Source organism: Globicephala melas, chromosome 12 (assembly GCF_963455315.2).
Source record: "Globicephala melas chromosome 12, mGloMel1.2, whole genome shotgun sequence".
Taxonomy (NCBI): Eukaryota; Metazoa; Chordata; class Mammalia; order Artiodactyla; family Delphinidae; genus Globicephala; species Globicephala melas.
Window position 1 is genome coordinate 59,001,888 of NC_083325.1, and position 26,064 is coordinate 59,027,951.

Consider the following 26,064-nt stretch of genomic DNA (forward strand, 5'->3'; position numbering starts at 1 on the left):
TCAGTTTAAATTTTAGCAGCCCTGCTAATGTGGTAGTATAAAAATGCAGCCTAATGATTTTGCAACACAGTATAATAACCTTTGAGAGATGAATACATTTTTGAATTTATGCACTTTTAATTCACTTTTTCTATTACCTTATTTTATCAGGATAAGGAACTAGTAATTAAACTAACAGTCTCAATAATTCTGAAATAAATATGTCATGACTGTATCAGGATAAACAGTATCCCTGGTATATTGAAACATGATTACAGTTTGTAGAGCTTCTTGAAATTATTTACAGCCAATTCTGTCAGTACTTAAGTTAAATCTGACAGAACATTCAGAGCTCCCTAATTAAAAATGATGTTTTGCTAAAATAGATGATATGTGATAAAAAATAAGTACATAAATCATTTGCAAAATGGAAAAAAAATATCAGAAATTGATGGCAGTATTAGGCTGTACATCCTCATAAACATATCTACAAAGTAAAATTTCATAGTCTTAATTTTAGAAATGTCTAAAAGTTACTCATGTAAGTAGTACTACACAGAATATTTCAATTGTATCATGTATATGAAATCAATTAACAGTAGCTTTTTAATTTTGGTCTCATTTAAACAATTCTGATTTATATGAGATTGAGAAAAAATTATAATGTCATTCCTTAAAACGCTCTTAAGATTAACCTCAAAAGAAACCTAGACTTTCATTAAATTTACGTTTAAATTATAATCTCTCCCAAGGAGATTCCTTCTCCAGGGATAAATCATATACCCCAGGAATGTAGCCCCTTGGAGAAATTTCTGGTACTGTTGAGAATATTGTAATAGTTGAGCGATGTGCTATTTTTCCTCTCCTTAAATTATCAGTATACTATGACCAATGATTCATGCATTTGAGTCCATCAAAATTTAAAACTTCACTTGACAAAACACTCTGTAAACAAGGTTAACATAATGTGCAGACTAGGAGAAAACATTTGTAATATATATATAACATAAAATATTTAAGTCTAGATATATAAGGAGCTCCAACAAATAGATAAGAAAAAGGTAACTCAGTTAAAAAAAAAGGGGGGGGGGCGGGGCGGGGGTGGGAAGAATTCACAGAAGAGGAAAAACTTTTTTACAAAGATTCTCAACCTTCCTAGTAATCAGTGGCATGCAAGTTAACGAGAAACACAGGAGAAAACATTTTTTACTCTTGTAAAAACTGTTATCAGTTTGAGAACATTAAGTGTCTGTGAGACCATAAGGAACCAGGACTCTCGTACATTGCTGGTGGGAGCGATATGAAGTGGGCACTTGGAAAGGCAGTTTGGCAGTCAGTATCCACTAAAATGTAAAGGTACAGACCCCATATTCCAGAAGTTTCACTTCTCACAACATACCTTAAAAAAAAAACATTCACACATGTAGTAAGGTATGTGCAAGGGTGATCATTTCCATATTGTTGTTATAGTAAAAATTTGAAAATAATTTTAAATATCCAATAACAATTAGGGAATTGCTAAATAAAGTATGTTATATTCATACTGTGCTGCAGTTAAAGCAAATGAGTCAATGTACTTATGCTGTCCAAGACCCAATGTTAAGGCAAAGAACAAGTTGATAAACAGTGAATAACTGTTTATGTTCTAAAACACACACAAAAACAGTACTTCTGTGGGGACATTGTATCTAAATATGTGCAAAAAGGCCTGGAAGGATACACAAATACATGAGTACATATAATTGCCTAGAGAAAAGTTTGGAAGGATACGCGATAAACCATTTTGAGGGGGCAGGTACTAGGAATAAGTGGAGTGTGAAAGGATTATAGGGGACTTCAGTATTATCTATAATGTTTTGTTTGACCAAGAGAATGTATTCATGTATTTTATTCTGATACATGTGTTTGAAATACAGTACTGATATACCAAACAACAAGAAGTATAATCATGCATGTGTTCTTTTTCTAGAAGCCTATTAGTAACGGCCTACCCCCAACACCTAAAGTGCACGTAAGTATAAATACCAAATAGGTTAAGTTCTCAAACTAAATACAATGACAAATAATTGCTTGAATGTGTACCTTTGGTTGGATTTTTTTGCCTGTTTGAAAGAATCCATTATTATTGAAAAAAACTAAAAGATTGCTAATTTACATATTAATTGATTATATCTGAAAAGTAACTTTTCAAAAGAAAATTACGATAAATTATACATTTTAAAAAGCTGCTTTATTCAAAAATTATTAATATTTTCTTTGCACATATTTTTGAAGGAATGTGAAAAATGCACGGTTATCAAAAACATAGAATTTTAGAACTAGAGGGAACATTGAAGGAGCATCTGGCCCAAACTCTATTTTTTGCCCATGAATGAAACTGAGACCCAAAGATCTTAGTCACCAAGATCACAAAACAGCACCCAACTCTAACCAGACCTAGAACTAGAACGTAAATGTCCTATGTTATAGTCCTTGTAGGTTTTTTATATCTATATATACCATGCTGTCCTTTTTAGGATTAAAATGATATTAACTCAATGTAATTTTAGGTTAGTATGGATAGAACTACATTTTCGCTGATACAAATCTCTAATCTAAAACCTTATGTAATACTAGTTTAGACAATGTCCATAATTTTTCTGGTTTTTAACCTCCCAACTCTACTATTTAGCCTTTTTACTTTTTAACTCTACCTTTTAATTAGTATAAAGATCTAAATAATCATACCTCATTTTACAAAAAGAAGTTTTGAGTGTAAAGGGCTCCTGAGGCTAGAGATTTATGTATACAATAGGGATGAGATTTCCTTTTGGGCTACAAGATGAAATTCCTTTATCAGGTATACAGTTGACAGGGAAGAGCTGATAACTATGGACCAACTATACAAACTAGCTTTAGGTTGGGACTGGTTTGATTGTTTTGTACCTCATTTCGTCATTTGGATTTTTAAGGGGTTTAGCAATACCTTAATATGTGAATTTTGGTACCTGTCTTAAAGGATAATTATCAGGGTTAGTTAAGTGATATAATTTCTGCCCTACACCATCAAAACATTTTTTACTGGTCTCCTACCACCTGGTGGTATTGCCAGGCTATTGTTCTTTTCTGGGAACCAAAATCTTAAAGATACTGGTTGGGGGGCTTCCCTGGTGGCGCAGTGGTTGAGGATCTGCCTGCTAACGCAGGGGACACGGGTTCGAGCCCTGTTCTCGAAGGATCCCACATGTCGTGGAGCAACTAGGTCTGTGAGGCACAACTACTGAGCCTGTGCGTCTGGAGCCTGTGCTCCGCAACGAGAGGCCGAGATAGTGAGAGGCCCGCGCACCGCGATGAAGAGTGGCCCCCGCTTGCCACAACTAGAGAAAGCCCTCGCACAGAAACGAAGACCCAACACAGCAAAAATAAATAAATTAATTAATAAACTCCTACCCCCAACATCTTCAAAAAAAAAAAATACTGGTTGGTAGGTTTCTGTGAGTAAAAAGGAAATCTTAAGATTTAATATTTTGATTATTTTGTGTTAATATTTTTACTCCACTGTAGTCAACAGTAATCGCTCACAGTATTATCTCCCTGTTGGTAAAGAAAACATTCCTGCTCTAAAATGATGCACGATGCTGTCCTTACCACATATTTCTGTATTCTTTTTTCCCCAAGTTTTTGTTTGTAAAAGTAATTAAATGGGTAAGCTTTCTTGTATTTTTTTATTCTAACCAGAACAATAATTTCAAAACTAACATCTTACTCTTTGACTATCAAAAAACGTTCAAATGAGTGATATTATTTTTCACTATAAGGTATTTATTATCTGAAAGGTTTGTAAATAAGCTTGATAAATAAATATTAACATCAAAAACTAAAGCTTTTTGTTGAATCCTTCCAGGGAAAATAATCAGATTGCTCAACTTTTTTAAAAAGTACATCTCTGTTTTGAGGTTAAAGTCCGTATATGAATTTCAAATCAACCATACCTTTTCCACTTTGTAATATTAAATTCAGTGCTTAGTGCTATTTTTAGGCTCATGAAACCAAGTAAGAAAATTTTCACCTTTGTAGAGATTATGATTTCCTTCTTACCAGAGAATATTGTATTACTCTTAATGTGGGACATGTAAGTAATTCTTCTGTAAGCAATTATTGTGCAGAATTAGTTGCTATTACTGCTTTGTTTATTTGAGAAGATAGGAAGAATAAAATGATTCTTCTAAGTAAAATCTTATATCATCTGACAGTTGTGCCTGAAACCTTTGTGATACCACTGTAAGGCAAATGACTAGGACTCGTTAGATTTATTTGGTTATTTTTTGTTTTTTCCAGATGGGTGCATGTTTTTCAAAGGTTTTTAATGGATGTCCCTTGAAAATTCACTGTGCAACATCATGGATAAACCCAGACACAAGAGGTAGTACTATATATTTTTATCTGTTATCTTTCTGATTGTTTAGTGTTTTCATGAGACCAGGAAAGCACTCAGTTTTAATCACTTTCTGCATACCTTTCTGAAGAAAATTTTGTTACAATTTAAAAAGAAATGTTTTTAAGGTAAATATGTTTCTCTATGTTATTAGCAGTGTTTGAGGTGACACATGGTATTAAAATTTCACTGTGTAGTCACCATATCGATGTACTGAAACCATATACTCTGTGCCATCTGTCTTTATAAAGATACACGTAGAGATATGTACAAACGTATGGTCTCTCCTTCTCTCTCTTTCTCTGTCTGTCACTCACACACACACACAGAGGTATTCTTACTAAATCTTTGAAAAATCCAAGCTGTAGGTACTTTTATTTCACAGGTGAAGAAAATGACACTCAAGAGAGGTTCATTGGGCTTCCCTGGTGGCACAGTGGCTGAGAGTCCGCCTGCCGATGCAGGGGACACGGGTTCGTGCCCTGGTCTGGGAAGGTCCCACATGCCGCGGAGCGGCTGGGCCCGTGAGCCATGGCTGCTGAGCCTGCGCATCCGGAGCCTGTGCTCTGCAATGGGAGAGGCCACGGCAGTAAGAGGCCCGCGCACCGCAAAAAAAAAAAAAAAAAAAAGGAGAGGTTCATTGTTTCACAGCCAGTCGGTAGTAGAGCTGCAATTTGATCCCAGTCCAGTCCTGTCTGACCACAAAGCTTATGCCTTTAATCTCCCAGTACTAATCCTAAATACTGTGCATTATAGGAATGTTCTTGGCATTCTAAGTTGTTCTCAGGATACTTCAGTTTAGCATGGAGAAGTTCTTCACCTGCTGTTTTATATTATCATAAAAACTGATCAAACAGAACCATGGTCAAACTTCTAATATCTTCTAGAAGATATTGAGTACCCTAGCAAGCATCCCAGTTTTAGTTAACTTTTTAAATAGGCTGTAGTCAGATCTTGGTTTTTCTGATGTCATGTTTATAATAATAGCCCATCTGCAAAAATACTTTGCGTCTGTATCAGCTGGTCTTGATTTGCATTCTGTATGTCAGTTGCACGTGATCCCCTCCAAGAGGGAATTTAGAAAAGTTGCTGCAGATTCTGTGCCAGTCCTTAGCACCCTCTGACGAGTGAGGAGTCCTAGCATGCCATTCTTCAAAACCTCTTTTCATAAAATTTTCTTCACTGCTTTGAGGCTAATATTTGCATATAACTCAATTCCTTGAGCTAGAGTTTCTAACTACTTATTTGCATTAAAATAAAAAATACTGCTTACAGACCACAGTAATTCTTTTTTCATATATTAATACATATATACTTAATTTTAGATTATATAAATTCTTTTAAAGAGTATTTTATATATCAAAATCAGTGGATTACTTTTGTCATTTCAGATCAGTACTTGATATTTGGTGCTGAAGAAGGGATTTATACCTTGAATCTCAATGAACTTCATGAAACATCAATGGAACAGGTATGTTATTTTGTATTTTTCCTTTTTTTTTTAATTCTTAAGTTATTGTACACAGACACTAAACAAGAAATGTTTCAGTGCTATGATTTGTTGCCTCTTTTGTTCGTAAAACCTTCCCAGAGCATATTCTATTTACCAGGTGCTAAAGACACACAAGATTAGTCCTCACCTTTAAGTAGCTCATGATCTAATAGAGGAAACAAACATGTAAACCAATAACTGCAACACACTTCAAGTTAGATGTCACAGGAGGAGTGAGTACAAAGTATAAGCCACAGAGGTGGGTATCAGTAGCACCTCCTGTGGGGAGCTGAGAAGGAGAGAGACATTTAAGATGGACCATAAATGATGATGAGTGGAAAGTTAGAGGATCAACATGAAAGAGCATGGCAAGCATGGGGAACTATGAATGGATAATTCGATTGGAGTATAGAATGAGTGTAGAATAGTAACAATAAATGAAGGTGGATGGGTAGGCGGGTGCCAAACCCCAGAGCTTTGTGTAACATGCTGATGATCAGATCTGTGTTTTAGAAATATCTGTTTGCATTGTGGTGAGAGGTGAGACTAGAGATTATGGTTAAACGGTAAAGAAGTGTTTAGTCAGAGCAGAAGTGGAGAGGACAGAGGGGGAAAAATGGGGTTTGGAATTGTATGGGGACATTTTGATTGTCACAATGACTTAGAGGAAGCTTTTGGCATTTAGTACCCAGAGACCAGAACTGCTAAACAACCTACCCACAAAAATGATGATAATGATGATGGTATTAATAGCCAATACCTGTATAAATCTTATTACGTGCCAGGTACTGTTTTTAAATGCTATTAATCTTCACAGTGACTCTTAGAAGTAGATACCATTATTATTCTCATTTCAGATGAGAAATCTGAGGCTCAGAAAGTAGCTTTTCAGAGATCCCACAGCTGTTAAGTGGCTGAACTGGGATATGGACCCAGGCGAGCTGGCTCCAGAGTCCATGTCCTTAAATACTTCACCATACTGCCTCTCCCACTTGTATCACTTCTATAGAGAAACACAGGACTTAGAGAATTAAAGAGCTACAATTGGCCAGACTGAATGACCAGTTCAACAAGGAGGTTAAGAAGTCTAGGTTGGGGCTTCCCTGGTGGCACAGTGGTTGAGAGTCTGCCTGCTGATGCAGGGGACGTGGGTTCGTGCCCTGGTCCGGGAGGATCCCGCATGCCGCGGAGCGGCTGGGCCTGTGAGCCATGGCCGCTGAGCCTGCGCGTCCCAAGCCTGTGCTCCACAGCGGGAGAGGCCACAACAGTGGCCACGTACCGCAAAAAAAAAAAAAGAAAAAAAAAAAAAGAATGGAAGAAGTCTAGGTTGACTTCAGTTTTCCAACTTGAGTGACTGGATGAGTGACAGTACAACTTGGCAGGATGTGGTATACAGAAGGAGAGGTCAGTTTGAAGGGAATAATGATGCATTCAGTTTGGTAACGTTGAGTTTTGGGTGCCTGTGAGATGTATGACTAATTCTCCATTATTAATGTAAATCGATTACAAATAAAATAGAAAAATCCGTAAGTAATGATGATTTCTTCAAAACTAAACATTTCCATCTTTTCTCATCACAACTTTTTTTTTTTTTTTTTTTTTTTGCGGTTTGTGGGCCTCTCACTGTTGTGGCCTCTCCCGTTGCGGAGCACAGACTCCGGACGCACAGGCTCAGCGGCCATGGCTCACGGGCACAGCCGCTCCGCGGCATGTGGGATCTTCTTGGACCGGTGCACGAACCCACATCCCCTGCATCGGCAGGCGGACTCTCAACCACTGCGCCACCAGGGAAGCCCATTACAACGTTTTTTAAACAGATTTTCTAACAAGATCCTTAACTGATATACTTACTCTAAATCTTAATCTGGAAAAAGGTATACAGTGAAGTGGCTGAAAAACACATATGAACTAGGGAAAAAAGAAAAGAATCTTGTTATTTATAATAACTAGTAAATAACAGTCAAAAGTGGTAAATTTTTTTGGATATAATAAGATACCTAAAAATCATAGTACTGTTAACAATATTAATTGTAAAGAACAAGACCAATGTCATGTTTACATGGGGTAAGCATTTATCAACCTAATTTAAAGGGCTGTTAAGTGAAGGTACCTTCAACCCCCCCATTCCCACTCTGCAGTAACTCCCCTTCTTAGGTGCTTTAGCATTTGAAATTACACTATTACGGTAATATTTTCTGAGCTAAACATGCCCATCAAGGTGAATGTTTTCCCTCCCAGAGGAAGCCTATAAGAGTAGAGAACACGTATGTGTGAGATCTTAAGTTTTTCCATCTTCCTGTGAAATTGATTATTAGGCTGGTTTTCTCTGTACTCTAAGGAAAGAAACTGGGTGGCATGAGTCTGCTAGATAGGGGAAGATGCTGAAAGGTGAGAAAATGACACAGAACAGGGTCTTGATTTACAAATCTTTTTCTGCTGTTATTATTTATAGCTAGCATTTATGGAGTGCTCAATGTACGCAAGTCTTCTAAGCATCTTACACCTACAAGGAACATCGTGTTCACTCACCGCAGCAACAGTGTTGGGATAGGAGCTCCATTTTACAAATAAGAACACTGAGACACAGAAATAAGTCAGTTATCCAAGGTCACAGAGTCAATGAGAAAGCAGCTGTCTAAATCTAGGCAAAATGCAGAACCTACTCTTCCTTTTTTTTTTTTTAAATAAATTTGTTTATTTTATTTATTTTGGGCTTTGTTGGGTCTTTGTTGCTGCACGTGGACTTTCTTTCGTTGCAGCGAGCGGGGGCTACTCTTCGTTGCGTTGCGCAGGCTTCTCATTGCAGTGGCTTCTCTTGTTGGGGAGCACGGGCTCTAGGTGCGCAGGCTTCAGTAGTTGTGGTGCATGGGCTCAGTAGTTGTGGCTCGTGGGCTCTAGAGCGCAGGCTCCGTAGTTGTGGCTCACAGGCTTAGCTGCTCCGCGGCATGTGGGATCTTCTCGGACCAGGGCTCGAACCCGTGGCCTCTGCGTTGGCAGGTGGATTCTTAACCACTGTGCCACCAGGGAAGTCCCCAGAACCTACTCTTCTTAAGCACTATATAGCTTTACTAAACTGATTATTTCATCCAGAGCCTATTTTGCTAAGAGAAGTAGGCATTAGAAATCTAGAAAAGCTTCAGAGTTTTATTAAACGTGGCTAAAAATGAAAATCCGAAGTGAAAATCCAACACTTAATAAAACTTTGCATAAATACTCTTCCATTGTCCCTATGTTTATATTACCGAAGGAATTTGTGTCTTACCCTGGTACTTTATATATGCTTGTATTAAATAAACTCACTTATATTTACAAATATATAGTCCCATGATAAATTTGTTTGGTTTGGTACTTGTAGTACTTTGTAAATATGTATTTTTATGGAAATAAACTCACTTCAACACTGAATTAAATAAAAATCAGTTTCTTGCTACTTTGGTAACATGTACTGGTATGTGACTTGGAATTATCTGCCTAATTTTCTTTTTTTATCTGCCTAATTTTCTCAATATAGCCAATGAATTCTCAATTCTTCTGTGAAACTTTTATGAGAGCATAAAGCAGGAAATGTTGTTTATGTTCTTGCAGTCTGAGGCATGGTTATAGGCAAGTTTTCTAAAATTAAAAACCACTTGGCGGGAGGACTTCCCTGGTGGCGCAGTGGATAAGACTCCACACTCCCAATGCAGGGGACCCAGGTTCGATCCCTGGTCAGGGAATTAGATCCCACATGCATGCCTTAACTAAGAGTTCACATGCCACAACTAAGGAGTTGGTGAGCTGCAAGTAAGGAGCTCAGCTGCTGCAACTAAGGAGCCCACATGCCACAACTAAGGAGCCCACATGCCACAACTAAGGAGCCTGCCTGCCACAACTAAGACCCGGCACAACTAAATAAATACATACATACATAAATATTTTTTTAAAAAAACCCACATAGCAGAACTTCCCTGGCAGTCCAATGGTTAGGGCTCTGCGCTTCCAATTCAGTCCCATTGAATTGCGCTTCCAATTCAATGGGATTGAATCCATTGAACCCAGGGGGCATGGGTTCAATCCCTGGTGGGGGAACTAAGATTTCACAAGCCACACAGGACAGCAAAAAAAAAAAAAACATAGCAGTGCCACATTTTACTTGCTTGGAGACATTAGGTGTTTTATGTGGGTACATTTTGCAAATAAATGAAACAGGTTTTATTAAAAATAGATTTTACTTTGTTTCTCACCCTTTTATTATTACTTATGTTTTAATTATTTAGGACCATCATTGTGACTTTTAAAGGCTTTTTTAATGTAATGTCCTTAGAGGCCTTGATATGTTTCATCATTAGTCTCTTCCTTCTTTCTGTTCCCTACCCTCATCCCAGTCTGTTTTGGAGTAACCTAGTAGGAATTGGCAGGGCAAACCCAGCAACCAAACTTGTTAAATCACAATGCTTAATTACATTCATCAGTGGTTCTCAAACTTCAATATGCAACAGAATCACCTGGAGGGCTGATTAAACTGTAGATTGCTGGACCCACCTTTAGAGCTTCTACTTCAGTGGCTCTGAGATGAGGTCCAAGAATTTGCATTTCTCATTTCTAACAATGCCGGGTGATGCTGATGGTGCTGGTGCAATGACCACTTTGAGAACCACTGATATGCGTATGAAATGTGTTAATGAGAGCAGTGGTTTTTTTTCCTTCAAAATATATGTTTCATGAAATCCCTTTCTTTACCCTAAATACTAATCACCTTAAAGCTTACAGAGAGGTGTCTCCCAGTTCTTATGTGCTAGATTTCAGTAATGAATTCCATATATATGTCCTTTATGATTTATAAGTTTTCATCATATTCTCTCTTGGCCTTTTTTTCCTCCATACCTACTATTTCCACATCCTGTGTTTCACTACACCGTGATCCTTTTTTCTCTTCTGCTCCAAAAGCCGTGCATGTCCATATGCCTAGATAAGACCGTTTTTTGGAAGTACACAGGAGAGTCTTAATTATTTAAAACCCCAGAACCAAAATAAAGGAATAGACATTGTTTGAAAATGTCCTTTTCCCTGTGTAGTTTGGGATTATGTAGTCCTAACCATAAGGAGAGTGGAGCTAATCATGTCATGTTGGAACTTAGATAATGAAATTACACTGCTAATTTATTTTTCTTCCATATAAATATGTATGTGTAGCATCTTGTTTTACTTGCCTTATAAAATGAATTTCTATTAAAAATAAGTTTCTTTTTTAAGAACTGGCCTAATGATATGATAGCTACATGGTTAATATGTACATATTTACACTGCTATTATCTATTATCCTTTGTAAACTTTGTGCTTTTTTTTTTTTTTAAATCAGCTATTCCCCCGAAGGTGTACATGGTTGTATGTAATGAACAATTGTTTACTATCAATATCTGGTAAGTCTTTCAGTTTTTAAATACCTTACAGTTGCTCCTATTTATGTTATCAGCTTTTATGACATATATTTTTCTCTGCAGGTAAAGCTTCTCAGCTTTATTCCCATAATTTACCAGGGCTTTTTGATTATGCGAGACAAATGCAAAAGTTACCCGTTTCTATTCCAGCACACAAACTCCCCGACAGAATACTGCCAAGGTAACTGTACATTTAACTATGTTTTCATCCTTAGAGATAATATGTTAATTCATTCTAAAAAATAGATATACTACAGAAATTGAAAAAGCACGGGTTTGTAGAAATCACGTGTAATGAAAAACTGTAAGAAGTAATGTATTTTTACAAGTGTTTATCACATTCTTCTAAAATTTTCTGCTTTATACTTTGTACTTATATCAAGCATTTTCTTTCTGAGTTTTTAATTTTTTTTCTACAAGGTTAAAACTATTTTTTTTCCTGTAATTTGCTGGTAATTTTATGTCACATATAGTGTTTTTGACTTATTTGTGTCAGTCTGAATAAAATGAATTTTCTCCAAGTAGTTTCTAAACTTAGAAAATTTAAGTGAGTTATTAAATGAAGATTTTTGTTAGAAGATAATTACTACTTAGAAATCGAGATTTTTGCTTTTCTACTTTCAGGGATTTTTAGTTATGTTCTTTCTTCTTTTTGGTTATTATTATATTGGGCCTCATTTGTTGAGTAAAAATCTTTTGAGTTTGGTATAAACTGTATTTTACAAAAACTTTATAATGTAACCATTCTTCCTTTACAATATTAGTTGTAAAGCAACTAATGTAGAACCTTAACTTTTAAGTACCTTGAAAATCTATTGTTGTTAATTGCTGAGTTTACAGTATAGCTAACATTTGCCCCTTCGTGCACAAAAACTTTTAAAAGATTAACTTTTGGATGAAAATCATTTTAAAATACACTGTAAGCTTTTCTGTCTTTAAAATAGATTACACTGAGTTTAACTGGATCTTTTCATGGTGACTTAGTTATGATTATGAACTTGATTTATTACATTTGTATTATAATATCTGTAGTTGGACTTAGGGATATTGCTCCTATAACTAGTCAGGGAGTTTCTTTCTTCCTGTACAGTTTATGTGCCCCTCTTTTTCTCCCAGCTGCCACTTTGTGCTGTTATTTTTCTGCCTACTTAAAGTATGACTCCATTCAGGTTTCTAACTTGATAATCCTAAATTCCTGTCAGCATGGAAACTGACCTCCAAGCTTTAAAAGTAAAGAGCCCCCCAAAAATGTAAGGCACATAAATGTTAATGCATTAACTTTTTGATATCGTTTTGTCAGAATAGAGACCTATTCTTACATCAGTTTGTGGCTCATCTTTTTACTTTCTCAGTGGTGTCTTTTGGTAAACCAAAGTTAATAATGTATTAAACAAATTCATTCAACAAATTGAATGCCACTCATAGTTTGAGGTGCTATGGATATAGCAGTGAAAGAAATATCAATTTAAGTTTATCAGTATTTTCCTGTATGATTTATTTTTGCATTTTTAAAAGAAATCCCAGGACTTCTGTGGTGGTCCAGTGGTTAAGACTTTGCCTTCCAATGCAAGGGGTGTGGGTTCCATTCCCCACGGGGAGCACATGCCTTGCGGCCAAAAACACAAAACATAAAACAGAAGCAATATTGTAACAAATTCAATAAAAAGACTTAAAAAAAAAAGAAATCCCAAGGTCGTATTCTAAAATGTAAATATTTTATAGTTTTGTTTTTCATATTTAAATCCTTAATCCATTTGGAATTGATTAGGGGGAGTTGAGAAAGATATCCAATTTATTCTTATTTTTAATAGATGATCTGTTATGTCAGGACCAGTTTTTAAACAACTCATCTTTTCTCCACTGAACTATAACAGTACTATATTTTCATATACTAACTTTGCCTACATGTATTATATATTCATTTCCATTTCCATTTCCATTTAGGAAATTTGCTGTATCAGCAAAAATCCCTGAAACCAAGTGGTGTCAGAAGTGTTGTGTTGGTAAGTAAACTGTCCAAAATCATGTAGCTCTCCTGCTTTGCAGAGTGGGTAAGAAGATGCTGTGAGGCACATTTTTAAATCTAGCGTAAAACAGTACTACTCCAGGACGTTCTGCCAGTAATAGTTTATTTTTCCCTTTTAAATAAAATACATATATTGGTCATTCTATGTTCATATAGTACCTTACACATGTAGTTGTTTTGCAGATAATTTATTGACTAGATAAATGGAGAATGACTTTATTACAGTACTTGATCACATCCTGTTCTCTAAGGAGCCCGTTACTGATCATTCACCATTTTGCTTTGTAATGGCTTATGAGGCTACGTTTATTCACTCAGCATACTTATTATTTATTCTCATACCTTTAATAGATGAAACGTTATGCTTGTGATGTGAAGGTTATAGTCTCCCTGATCACACACCACTAGCCAAAAGTCCTCCCCAACCCCCATAACAACTAACTGGTTGATTTGCATTTAGGGAAAACCAAAAACAGTTTCCTTTCCTCCCTTAAAAAACTCTGAGGCAATTCAGTTTTATTATTTGTAAACCTGTTATCTGAGATTTGATTAATGTCTTCATGTAGTGCGGCCCAAAGCATTACTGCCTCTGAACATGACTACCAAAAAGCACCCTGAATCACCTGCCCCTACATGTGCTGCAGCTATCAATTTGGGAAGTTCTCCCCAAACCTACTTAGACCCTTTCTTCAGGATCTTGCTAATCTCTCTGCTACCACAAGACCTCAAGTTCTTCTTCCCGCCCCCAGGCCCCATAAGGACCAGCATTTTCACTTGGGAATACAAATAAAAATCCTACAAGTGATAAGGGAGTTTCCTGCTACTACCTGAAACAGCATTTCTTTTTCACTCTGCAGTCTAATTAAGAAATTGAACTGGCAGTCAACTTTTGTTGTTTGTTTTCGAAGTATGCAACTGTTACTGTAAGGACTTTTTTGTATTATAAGAAAACTTACATATACTTTTTTGCCTTGACAGTGAGAAATCCTTACACAGGCCACAAATACCTATGTGGGGCACTTCAAACTAGCATTGTTCTATTAGAATGGGTTGAACCAATGCAGAAATTTATGTTAATTAAGGTAAGCATGAATGTCAACCTAAGTCATTTTTAGTATAAAAGCTTGTCAGTTTTCCTGTTCTTTCAGAAACTTTTTTTTTCCAGTTAATTCTCAAGATTTAATGTAATAATTTTTGATTATATGGCAGAGTGATGAAAATCTGCCCAATTATAAAAAACTCAGTTGGCCTGATAGAAGTTTTGAAAGAGACTAGATAAATAGTTCAGGGATATGGCAATGGGAGCTGGAAATACTGGATCACATACACAGTCTGATGTCAAGAACAGGAGGTACTAAGAGAGCAGTGAAATATTGTTTGAATATGTTCTCTGGTTGACCTGCTCTATCACAGCAGAGGGACAACCTGCAGGTTGGCATTTGGCCTTAAAAAGTCAAGGGATAACCATAATGAAGGGGAAATTATTTGTTTTGGATATATGCCTATGTATTAATTTTCCCAGTCCTTCCCATGGATGGTGTTTTGTGCCTTAGTTTCTCTAGAACCTTTAAAGAAAAAAAAAATTTTTTGGCCACTCTGTGCTGCATGTGGGGTTTTAGTTCCGTGACCAGGGATCTAACCCATGCCCCCTGCAATGGAAGTGCAGAGTCTTACCACTGGACCACTAGGGAGGTCCCTTTAATGAATATTTTTTAAAACATTTAATATTATTTAGCTATAAGTTAAATTTAGAGGAAAAACTAACTTAAAATGTATGAAGTGCTGGCTCAGTCACCCCAAGGAAATACCAAATGAATTTTTTAAGCTATTTTCTTCACTATTTTATATAGATTAAGTAGTCTTATTTCATGAGCATTTGATATCCCCATAGAAGTTGGGATCGGAATATAATTGGAGTGCATTCTTCCTCAATTATATAATATAGAGTTAGGATGTTTAAAGTATGGGCTTCTGTTATTTAAAATTTTATGAGTGACTGGGGAATCTAGTTTTAATTTTCACATCATTATTTATTAACCTCAAAATTAACTAGGGCTAAAGAAATGAAAAAAAGAGTTTCAAGAATTTACCACCCATTGAGGTAATATTTCCACAAATAAATTCACTGAAACAAAAATTCTTTAAACCAAAAACTGAAAGGGAAAATAGCCTTATAAATTATCCGAAGCAGAGCTGCTGAACCCAGCCCATTTCTGGCCACATGGTTTTGTTCTCAGTTCCTCTTTGTTCTTGCCTGTTTGACAAAAAGCATGGCGTATCCTAGATTGAGTGGTAAAGTGTATGTAGTTATTTTTCTATAGCCCTTTCCTTCCCTGTCTTCCTCCTTAGTCTCTTTTAGTATGTCCTTCCTTTTCCTTTCATTCCTAACCTCTATTAGAATGAAAACAGTTTCATTACATCAGTTGTTCATGGATACTAATAGTCTGATTAAACCTTAGTATGAATGACTTTTATGTGTTACCTGATATGTTAAACTATTTATCCTAATACGTAATGAAAGACCCTTTTCTCTGTTAAAGGAATTTTATGTATTAAGAGCATGCAAGAGAGAAAATATACTTTGAAGACATGGGAAGCTTAAAAATTATCCATCCATGTCTTCTCTTTTCCGGATAGATGGTACCAGGGAGCCTGCCCCTGACTGATGAGGCCTGTTGCCAGTATTCTAGGATGTTAGACTTACAGTACAGTTCTACTTGCAGGCCTCCTTCACGACTTCTTGCTCTTCCCACTTTACTTAAACTCCCTGAGCTACATGCCCCTATTTATTTCCCTTCATCTTAACCCAGTTCTTTCTCTGTGTCTCTTCTTCGAGATTTCTATATGTATATTTTGTTTCTACGTTTGGCATTATCTCAATTAGTATTTTTGATGTTTTCTATACTACGACTCTTACCAGATATGTTCAAAAACATTCTTATGCTTTCCATATACTTCCTCCTCATGAGATTTCTGAGTAAGTTTTTGCTTCTCTAGACTACATTTTCAATATAAATAAAAATTATAAATTGAAGCAGACATTCATGTACTTATTACGAATCAGGCAGAGTGTTGTTTAACTAGAGAGATAAAGAGTAAGATGTAGTCACTGCCCTCAAGGACCATCACCAATAGCGACTGGATTTTAAACTGTTATATGGGAATCCTCTTCTGTTAATGACTTATACATATTGTTTAGTTATTGTTGGAAGCTAAGTAGAAGTATTCACAATGTGTTGGTTTTCATATTTACTGAGGAAAAACTACGGGAGCATTTGTTTTCTTCCTGTCTTACTGCTCTTTCCACATTTCAAAGAGAATTTTTTTAAATGTTTTACCTTATTAAAAATAGGACAGATTTTATCCATAGCATATCCCCAAGTGGGAATGCTCCCAGAGAGGGTGTTTGGAGAGTATTCGTGAAGGAGTGTCTAGACCTCTGGGATGGGGGCACTTGGGCATTCACGGGGAAGGAAGAATGTGGGAACAACAGGTGTGCACAGAGCTTCACGTTCCAGCCATGAGGACCACACTGCATCTTCTGACACTTTAAGACTAGTAGTTATGGGAGCCCCATTTCACCTGTTTATTTTCTCTATCATTTATTTTCTTTAGAATTTACAGTGAGTTACCAGAGTAAAAAATAAATCAGGGGGCTTCCCTGGTGGCGCAGTGGTTGGGAGTCCGCCTGCCGATGCAGGGGACGCGGGTTCGTGCCCCGGTCCGGGGGGATCCCACGTGCCGCGGAGCGGCTGGGCGCGTGAGCCATGGCCGCTGGGCCTGCGCGTCCGGAGCCTGTGCTCCGCAGCGGGAGAGGCCACAACGGTGAGAGGCCCGCGTACCGCAAAAAAAATAAAAAATAAAAAAAAATAAATAAATCAGTTTCAGTAGTTTTTAGAGATACTAACAATAGCCATTTGGGAAGTATAATGGAAACACGGCCCATTTATAAGAGCAACAAAAATATAAAATATATTAAGAGTAGACTTAATAAAATATGTGTTAAGACCAATATATTTTTTAAAAACCTTTTTATCGTGAAGAAGAACGTTGCTAGCACCTCAGACCTCCCCGTGGCACCCCCTACAAAACAGCTGCCTTGTTTTCCATTTTTACCATGTAAGCATGCACTTCTAAACATTAGCATTAATTTTACCTGATACTTCAACTGTATACAAGTAGAATCATAAAGTATACATTCATTTGGGTCTCACTTCTGTGCAACATTATATTTGTGTAGTTGTTGGATATAGCCATAGTTTGTTCGTTTTCACTGTGGTCTAATTTCCCATTGTGTGAATGTGTCATCATTTTATCCATTCTACCATTGATAGGCATTTGGGTTACTTCCAGTTTTTGTTATTCTGAGCAATGCAGCTTGTGCATATTTTTGCATGTCTCCTGTGAGTGCATGTAGTCATGTTCTCTAGCGTGTATAACTAAGAGTGTTATTGCTGGGTTCTAAGAGATGTGTATCTCGGCATTAATAGGTATTGTAATTAACCATTGTGGTCACACCAGTTTATACTCCCACCATCAGCGTTAGGAGCATTTGTTTGCTCTTCTCTGAGTAACCCTTATTGTCGTTCTTCTGGCGGGTGTGTATGGTTATCTTGGTTTTATTCCCTGATTACTAATGAAGTTAATGTTTTCCTCTATTTTTCCAAACTTTCAGAGTGTGAATTTAGTCTCTTTGTAGCAAAATAAAAATAATTTTAAACTTATGTAAAATTAAAGTGGGTTGCATTTTAACTAAGTTAATTTATTAAATAGAATCACTTGAAATACAGGGCTAAATTTCTCTTATTTGTGGTTGTTTTTTTTTTTCTGTCCACACTTCTAAGCGGAATGTCTCTTGCTCATTAGCATTTCAGTTTTCTCATCCATGTTTGCTCAGCTGGTTAAGAAGGCAGAGGAGTAGTACTGAAGCAGCCTGGGATTAGGAGAGAGGAGACTCTGCCACACAGGGTGGGGGGCAGGGGGGACCCTGGGCCAGCCACCCAGTTGCTGGGTCTTAGTTTCCAACTCTGAAAAAAGAGGGTTGGACAGGTGATTTGTAAGTCTGTTTCACCCCAATGTGCTAAAAATGTGTGGTTTTTAACTTAAAAATTTTTTGCAGTGCTTAACCTAAATTCTTTATAAAGATACTTTCTTATTTAGATTTTCTGCATACCCTGAGTTTCTGTGCAAAGAAGCAATCTTTATAGTAGAGAGTACTATTTTATATATTCTCATAAAACTAAAAATTCTTATTAGTGTTCTCATGAAATTTTTTTTGCTTTTGTTTTCCTTTGTTTAATATATTTTGGTTTTTTCTAGCACATAGATTTTCCTATACCGTGTCCACTTAGAATGTTTGAAATGCTGGTCGTTCCTGAACAGGAGTACCCTTTAGTTTGTGTTGGTGTCAGTAAAGGGAGAGACTTCAACCAGGTGGTTCGATTTGAAACAGTCAATCCAAATTCTACCTCTTCATGGTTTACAGAATCAGGTTTGTGATTTTTAATGAATTATTAAGTAATAAATTTACTATATCTTTCATTAGGCAAAGGTTATTTTTAAAGATCTTGCAAAGGCCCTTTGTTCAGAGTCTTTGGCAACTAAGGGAAATGTTAAAGAACCAATTTGCCAATAAATATTGATTAGTCAGGAGTTTGTTGGAAGCCTGAAAGAGTGTTCACAAAAGGAAAAGAATTGAGACTGAGTTTTTTTGGCATTGAAAAAAAATGATCACAGACGTTCACAAAAGTCTAAAGACAATTTCATGGCTTGCTGAATCCCAGGGGACTTGAAACAGCTTTCCTTTGAGGACACATTACTGCAGGAAAACATGGCCAGCCCTTGACAACATTATTGTGGCTTCTCTTTGGTGCCCCTAAGTTCTCTGTTAAATTCTCTCTTTAGAGGCCCATCTTCCCTTTGAGACACGGGGTGAACTCCTGCTTTCTAATCTCTTCCTCCCTATTTAACAAGAAGGGATTGTTGGTTGATTAATATTTTATTTAGTGAATTTCAGTTGTCTTAGTTCTCCCAAGCATTTTAATTTTAAATCCTTTTCTACTAATTGTTGAACGAAGGGCCTCATTTCCTGACAAAAGAATTTTGTCCCTTCCTTCCCAGGAACTTTTGATTACTTCTCTTACCATAATGAAATCCCTTTATTAGAAGTTAAACATGACAAATATAATTCATCTCTGGTTTTGAGATGATGAGACAGAGTAAGAGACAGAAAGTATGTTTAGGATTTTGTATCAGCTGAAATTATAAGCTAGTGGTTTCCTAAACTCTGCTGCACATTAGAATCCACCTGAGAAGCTTTTAACACTCTTGATACCTCAAGTCACACACACCCTCGATTAAATAAGAATATCTGGGGCCAGCAGCTGGGTGTCAGCAGATCTCCAAATGATTCCAGTGTTCGGGAACTAATTGTTATAAGCAATTTGTAAATCTCATTTTCCTGGCTTTCTATCTAGTAATGCTAGACTGGCTTCTTGACTAATTTTCACCAAGTGTGTAAGAGTCACAAAGATCTCGTTGACCTGATGTACAGGAGGCCTATTCCATATCCTTCCAACCCTGGTTAGTTACAGAAGTACCAGGTCTAAAATACGTGTGAAGGTCTGAAATACAGCCATCCATGGATTTATTAAGATTCTAAATACTGTAGGAAGTAGAAAACAGGCAAGCTGGACTTTGGATCAGACCCACTCTCCAGAAACAAAGGCCTATAGTTTAGCTGTTTCAGTTTTGATGTTCATACAAAGCTTGGGATATCCTACTTTTTGCTTCCTGGAAAACTATGTCATTTAAACATTTTCAGTTTGTGAAAACTTTCTTAAATCATTATTATAAAAATAGGGCCTCTATGCATTTTTATGGTGCTTCATACTTCTCAAAATACTTCAGTTTTCTTCTTAACTCATTTGGACCTGAAGTTATTTGTTTGACTCTCTGATTCATTCATTCAACAAATATTGAGAAGTATGTACACAGCACAGCCCCTGGCCTTCTAAGCTTAAAATCAGAAATTAATCATTGCCATAATATAGAAGATTAGACTCCTAATTTCACATATGAATAAAATAGTGGCATCACCAATAGTAATGACAATAGCTAACCCTCCATTAAGCACTCACTTAGTTTAGCTCTTGCATCAAATTTTGAATCCAAGCCGCCTGGCTTAACCACTACATATGTACAGTTAAAAATATATATCCATTTCAAATTCAGTGATGTTCAGAATTCTTCTTTTTTTAATGTCTCTCCTTTAACTATTACTGTTTTCTGTAAGTTTTATCAAGTTTTTTGTGTTGTAGATACCCCACAGACAAGTGTTACTCATGTAACCCAGCTGGAGAGAGATACCATTCTTGTATGCTTGGACTGTAAGTTTTTATTTATGAATATCTTATCTTAATGAGTTTTTTTAATCTTAGTTTCTGAGTGACTTTTTTTCTCTCTAGGTTGTATAAAAATAGTAAATCTGCAAGGAAGATTAAAATCTAGCAGAAAACTATCATCAGAACTCACCTTTGATTTCCAGATTGAATCAATAGGTAAGCCAGAGTTTTGTGTTTCTTGTTTGATTGCATTATGAACTGCTTAAAATAATTTGTCTAATAATTATTTGAAATTATAAAAATATATTACTAAGGGCTCATTCTTTTAAATTGTAGGATGTAATGAATATGAGGTGAATATCAGTCTTTGCTTTTACACATTCTCTAAAACAGTTTAACAACCGTGACATAATCTGTAAATAATGTTATTTTCCCTACAGATTTGGCATTTTCAAAATAAATAATTAAATATCATTATTCATAACCTAGTTGTGAACTTCCATTTTCTCCAGACTCCTGCACAGTTCCCCTATAAGTACTTTAAAATTTAGTACTCAGTATGGTCTATTGTATTTTTGCTGTTGTAGCTCCTGATCAGAGAGATCCATAAGGATGTGGAATTCCCTTCTTGCCGTTTTTACATTTTGCTTGATGAGTTTTTTCTGAAAACGGATTTCTTACACAATCAGTATTCTAAAATGATTACATTCAGGAAAAGTAAGGTGAAATGACCATACACAGTTTTTCTGGTGTCCTTTATCAGTAAAGATACTTGCATGTATATGCATTGGCGGACGGTAGGGCCAAGGGCAGATAGTTCATTTGTCTTATTCTTGGTCCTACTTTTATTCTTTCTCCCAGTTAGAATGCCTCTCTCCCAACAAGCAAACACTGATGATAATAAGAAGTCAGTTTTGAGGGACATCTGCTCAAGATGTTAAAATGGAATCCATATTTAAAAACACATAGCTAGCTCAATAAAGAAGACAAAGAACAGAAACTCAAACTAGTATGCACTCCTGAGTGGTAAAGAAGACTAGCAGTGTCCCACAGGAGATGGGGAACCAGAGCCAGGCTTGTGGTTTGAGGTGCCTACTAATCAAGACTCTCCCCACATAAGGCCTCGTGGTTTTATAGGGGATTTTTATCCACCGTTGAAAGAAGGAATCGTTCCTGTGCTCTACAGACTGCTTCAGATTGTAGACAAAGAAGGAATGCGGAATAAATCAGTGTTTAACACTATTGATACTAAAATCAGTTAAATTATACAGAAAACAAAATTACCCAATCTCATGAAAATAGATTTTGGAAAATCTGTATAAAATACTAGCAAATAGAATTCCATATCATCAAATAGTAGACTTTACCTCAGAAAAGCAAAGATGGTTCAACACCAGAAAATTTATTTATGTAATATAGCACATTAAAGCCTATTAAAAGTATTGTGTTTAATGGTTAAACTAATTCCCATTAAGTTGGAGAATGAGATAAGGATGTTTGCTATCATCACATTTCAACATAGTCTCATTGGACTATGAAAAGGGAACTATGAGGATTAGAAAGATATAAGTAAAAAGTCCTTTTTTTGCTGATGGTATGAATATCTACTAGAATATACAACTCTAAACTGTTAGAACCAATAAGAAAATTCAGAGTTGCTAGATATGAGTAACACAAATGGATAGCTTTCTGATATGCCAGTAAGACATGTAATCAAACATATTTAAGACCATCATCTAGGAAATTCCAAATTATTGTTTAAAAGCATAAAAGAAGATTTAAACAAATTAACTACACCACGTCCATGGATAGAAACACTGAATATGGGAAAGATGTCAGTTCTTCACAAATTAATCCACACATTCAGTGCATTTGCAATAAAAATCCCAGTAAGGTATTTTCTGCCACTTGATAAGCTGATCTTAAAATTCATATGGAAAATCTAAAGGCCAAGAACAGTAAAATACATTTTGATGAATACTTGCCCTACTTGATATTGAAACTTACTATAAATCCATAGTGATTAAGACAATGTGGGATCAACACAGGGATAAATAGAAGAGGCTCAGAAATAGACCTACGTGTAATTGGAAATTTACATCATATGTCAGTGGGGAAGTGAGGTCCTGTTCAACAAATGATGCTAGTACAATTGGTTATCTGCAGGAAACAAAATCAGACTTTTTCCTCACTGAATACACACAAAAATATATGTTAAATATGTAAATACAAAAAGCAAAACTAGAATTTTTAGAAGGCACATATGCCTGTATCCCAGTAATTCTATTTCTAGGTGTCTACCCCAGAGAAAATTTTGTACGTGTATTTAAGAAGAGGTACAAGAATGTTTATTGCAGCATTTTTGTAACAAAAAAATTAGAAACATCATTTGGTTCATCATACTAAATGTATGGAAGTTGGAAACATCCAATATAAAGTTTACACTGATAATGTGAACTTATTGTGTTGTAATAGTAAAAACATGCATGAGAACAACAAATACCAAGTACATAACAGTGGTTATCTCAGGGAGGAAGGAAAGGTTAGAATACAACTAGAGTAGGAGTTTATAGGGATGCTGGCTGTATTCATTTTTATTTAAAACAAAAAGCAAATATGGCAAAATGTTAGCATTTGAGAGTTAAATGGTGGATACATGTGTTTTTAGGCTATTCTCATATTTTTCTATGTGTTTGAAATATTTTATCAAAACAAAAATTTCTATAGCAAAAAATATTTTCAGTGAATTTTCTTTTTCTTATCAAAAAGATGAGTAAGGTCTGTATAGTATTTATGCTATATAGTATATACTGTGTAGTTCTAGGCAGTATGGTAAAGATGCCATTATAAATATGGAATGACTAACACTAGTTATTAATTGAAATATTGTTATGCAAGGTAGAAAGAGGGATGAAATAATGCTTATCAGTTGAACTCTTGTACTATTAACAGTAACTGAGCTGTTCTTGCCTGCTAGTTTGCCTGCAGGACAGTGTGCTAGCTTTCTGGAAACATGGAATGCAAGGTAGAAGTTTTAGATCTAATGAGGTAAGTAATCTTTTAAAAAATTATGTCCATTAAATAGTCATGAAGCATTATCAAATTCTACATCACACAATATTCTTTAACTTTGGAAAATTCTGGATTGATGCAAGGAATACTTGATTTGCTAATTTTATTGATATTTTCTGTATTCAATCTAGTGATAAAATTAATGGCGCATACTTTATAGCAACCTCTCTCTGTCCATTCAGTCGAACAGTTTCAGTGCATATTTTATGTGCTTCCAGATAATCACCCTTATATTCAGAACAAGAACTTCCTAAATACTGCTAACAGTGAGCCAACTCTGATTTTCTTTCAACTTTCCCGGGCTGTCACCTGGAACAAGAGTACTGATGGAGGCTCTCTCTGTCTTGAAGCACCTTTTCCATTTTGTATTTCAGAAATAATGACCAATGCAGACGATAAGTAAAGGGTTCCACATTTCTCTTGAAGCCACCTTGCCTATTTCTGGTATTCTTATCTCCTTAGTCCTTCCTACCTTAATTTAACTCCAGGAATAATTGAACTCCAAGTCATATGCCGTGTTCAATTCAGTTCATCATTTATGCCAGAAAGTGCTGGGGTTATAAGCATGAACAAGACTTGGTACTTGCCCCCTAGAATATTACAGGCAAGTAAAATCATCCTAAATTCTTTCAATAACCCCAAGCCAGTCTCATTAGTAACTTTTACTTGAGCGTTGGCGGGAAGGGAAAACATTAGGTGCCTCAAGCAAGAAAATAGCTCATTTGTGTTTTAAACTGTCGGTAGTTAAGATCAGCATTTCTTCTAACCAGTAAACAGTATAGCAGAATGATCATGAGCGTGGGTTCCTGAGGAGACACCCGGGTTCAGTCTCAACTCTCCTGTTCAGTAACTGCGTGACCTTGACATATCACTTAACTTCTCTTTGCCTGTATTTTTTCATCTGTGAATTGAGGATAACAGCATAGTACTTATTTCATAGGGTTGCTAAGATTAAACAAAAGGAAGTATGTGGTGTGCTTGGCACAATGCCTGGCCTATGGTAAGTATTCAAGAAAGGTGGATGCCAGTATGTTTCTTTTTTTAAGATTTTTTTTTGTTTTAATGTGGACCACTTTTAAAGTCTTTATTGAATTTGTTACAACATTGCTTCCGTTTTATATTTCGGTTTTTTGGCCACAAGGCATGTGAGATCTTAGCTCCCCAACCAGGGATCGAACCTGTACCCCCTGCATTGGAAGGCGAAGTCTTTAACCACTGGACCGCCCAGGGAAGTCCCCTGCCAGTGTGTTTCTAGGATTAGTTCCCGCAAGAGGGCTCACCTCTCAGGAAGATTTTTTTTTTTTAATCACCTGAGGGAATGGAGCCTGGAGATAAGAATAGTCAACAGCTAATAAACACCAGGCAGAGAAAGAAAGGCATCATAGGATACAAGAGAATGGTTTAAAAAAGATAGTTTGTTCAAACAATCACCTGAGGGGCTTTTTCACACTACATAAGCAGCCCTTAGTAAATACAACCTCTCCAAAAATGCTATGTCCTTCAAGTAGGCAAATCCCAAAATATTGAATACTTTGACATCATGATGATGAACCGTTACTACTGAAGTGAGCATGTTGTATCCTTCAGGTGTGCTAAGTTACAAGAGAAGTCAAGAATCACTGACTGCTGTTTCCAGAATAATTTCAGTTTCAAAATCAAATTGTTTTTTCAGCCTACCAAATTTTGGGGAGAAGCTACTGCCATTATAATTGGGAATGTTTTGCTTTCAGTAAGCAATAAACAATGGGTTTCTCTTTCTCCTGTAGCCTTAGTCTTAACTCCCCAACTGGGAATGGTCACACTGAGGACTTCTTTAAGGACATATGCCATTAGAAAATATTATTTCAGGAGACTTGGAAAGAAATGGGAAAGAGAATTGTTATCTACTGAGCATTTCCTTAGCTAGGCATTATACCCATTAATACTTGCAAGAATACTGCAAGATACCACTGCAAAGTAAACACTGTCTATCCCATTTTGCAGAAGGTAAAACCGTTTCCAACAAATTACATACCTTGTGCAATTGTCACAGCTAGTAAGTGGGAGAACTGGGATTTAACCTGGAATCATGAGTTTGTCCCACCATACCACACTGTAGCCTTTTAAGTGAAAGGACCAGACCTAAGTGGCTTACTACTGCAAGAGTCTTGCTATTAGCATTAAGGTGACTGACAGGAGGTTTCTGATAAATAAAACGGACTAGGTGCTTTGCTGTTAACTTTTTCCGTTGCAGTCTGTATGCCAGCAAATGGTTTACTACTCTCATGTTTTATGATTAATTCAAAATTAGCCAAATTTTTCCTGGACTAACAAATGGATGC

At 36.2% G+C, this 26,064-nt stretch overlaps 1 protein-coding gene across 4 annotated transcripts in view; it reads left to right on the forward strand.

Annotated features, from left to right (window-relative positions):
• The window catches only part of MAP4K3 (mitogen-activated protein kinase kinase kinase kinase 3), a 188,724-nt gene that overhangs the window by 160,343 nt on the left and 2,317 nt on the right, over positions 1 to 26,064 (forward strand). For all 4 annotated transcript variants that reach the window (XM_060309558.2, XM_030857860.3, XM_060309559.2 and 1 more), the window contains 11 exons: positions 1,949 to 1,990; positions 4,297 to 4,381; positions 5,785 to 5,864; positions 11,224 to 11,284; positions 11,366 to 11,483; positions 13,247 to 13,305; positions 14,307 to 14,410; positions 18,648 to 18,819; positions 20,648 to 20,716; positions 20,795 to 20,887; positions 23,649 to 23,719. In XM_060309558.2, coding sequence (XP_060165541.1) covers positions 1,949 to 1,990; positions 4,297 to 4,381; positions 5,785 to 5,864; positions 11,224 to 11,284; positions 11,366 to 11,483; positions 13,247 to 13,305; positions 14,307 to 14,410; positions 18,648 to 18,819; positions 20,648 to 20,716; positions 20,795 to 20,887; positions 23,649 to 23,719 — 954 coding nt within the window. The remainder of the gene's footprint in view (positions 1 to 1,948; positions 1,991 to 4,296; positions 4,382 to 5,784; positions 5,865 to 11,223; positions 11,285 to 11,365; positions 11,484 to 13,246; positions 13,306 to 14,306; positions 14,411 to 18,647; positions 18,820 to 20,647; positions 20,717 to 20,794; positions 20,888 to 23,648; positions 23,720 to 26,064) is intronic.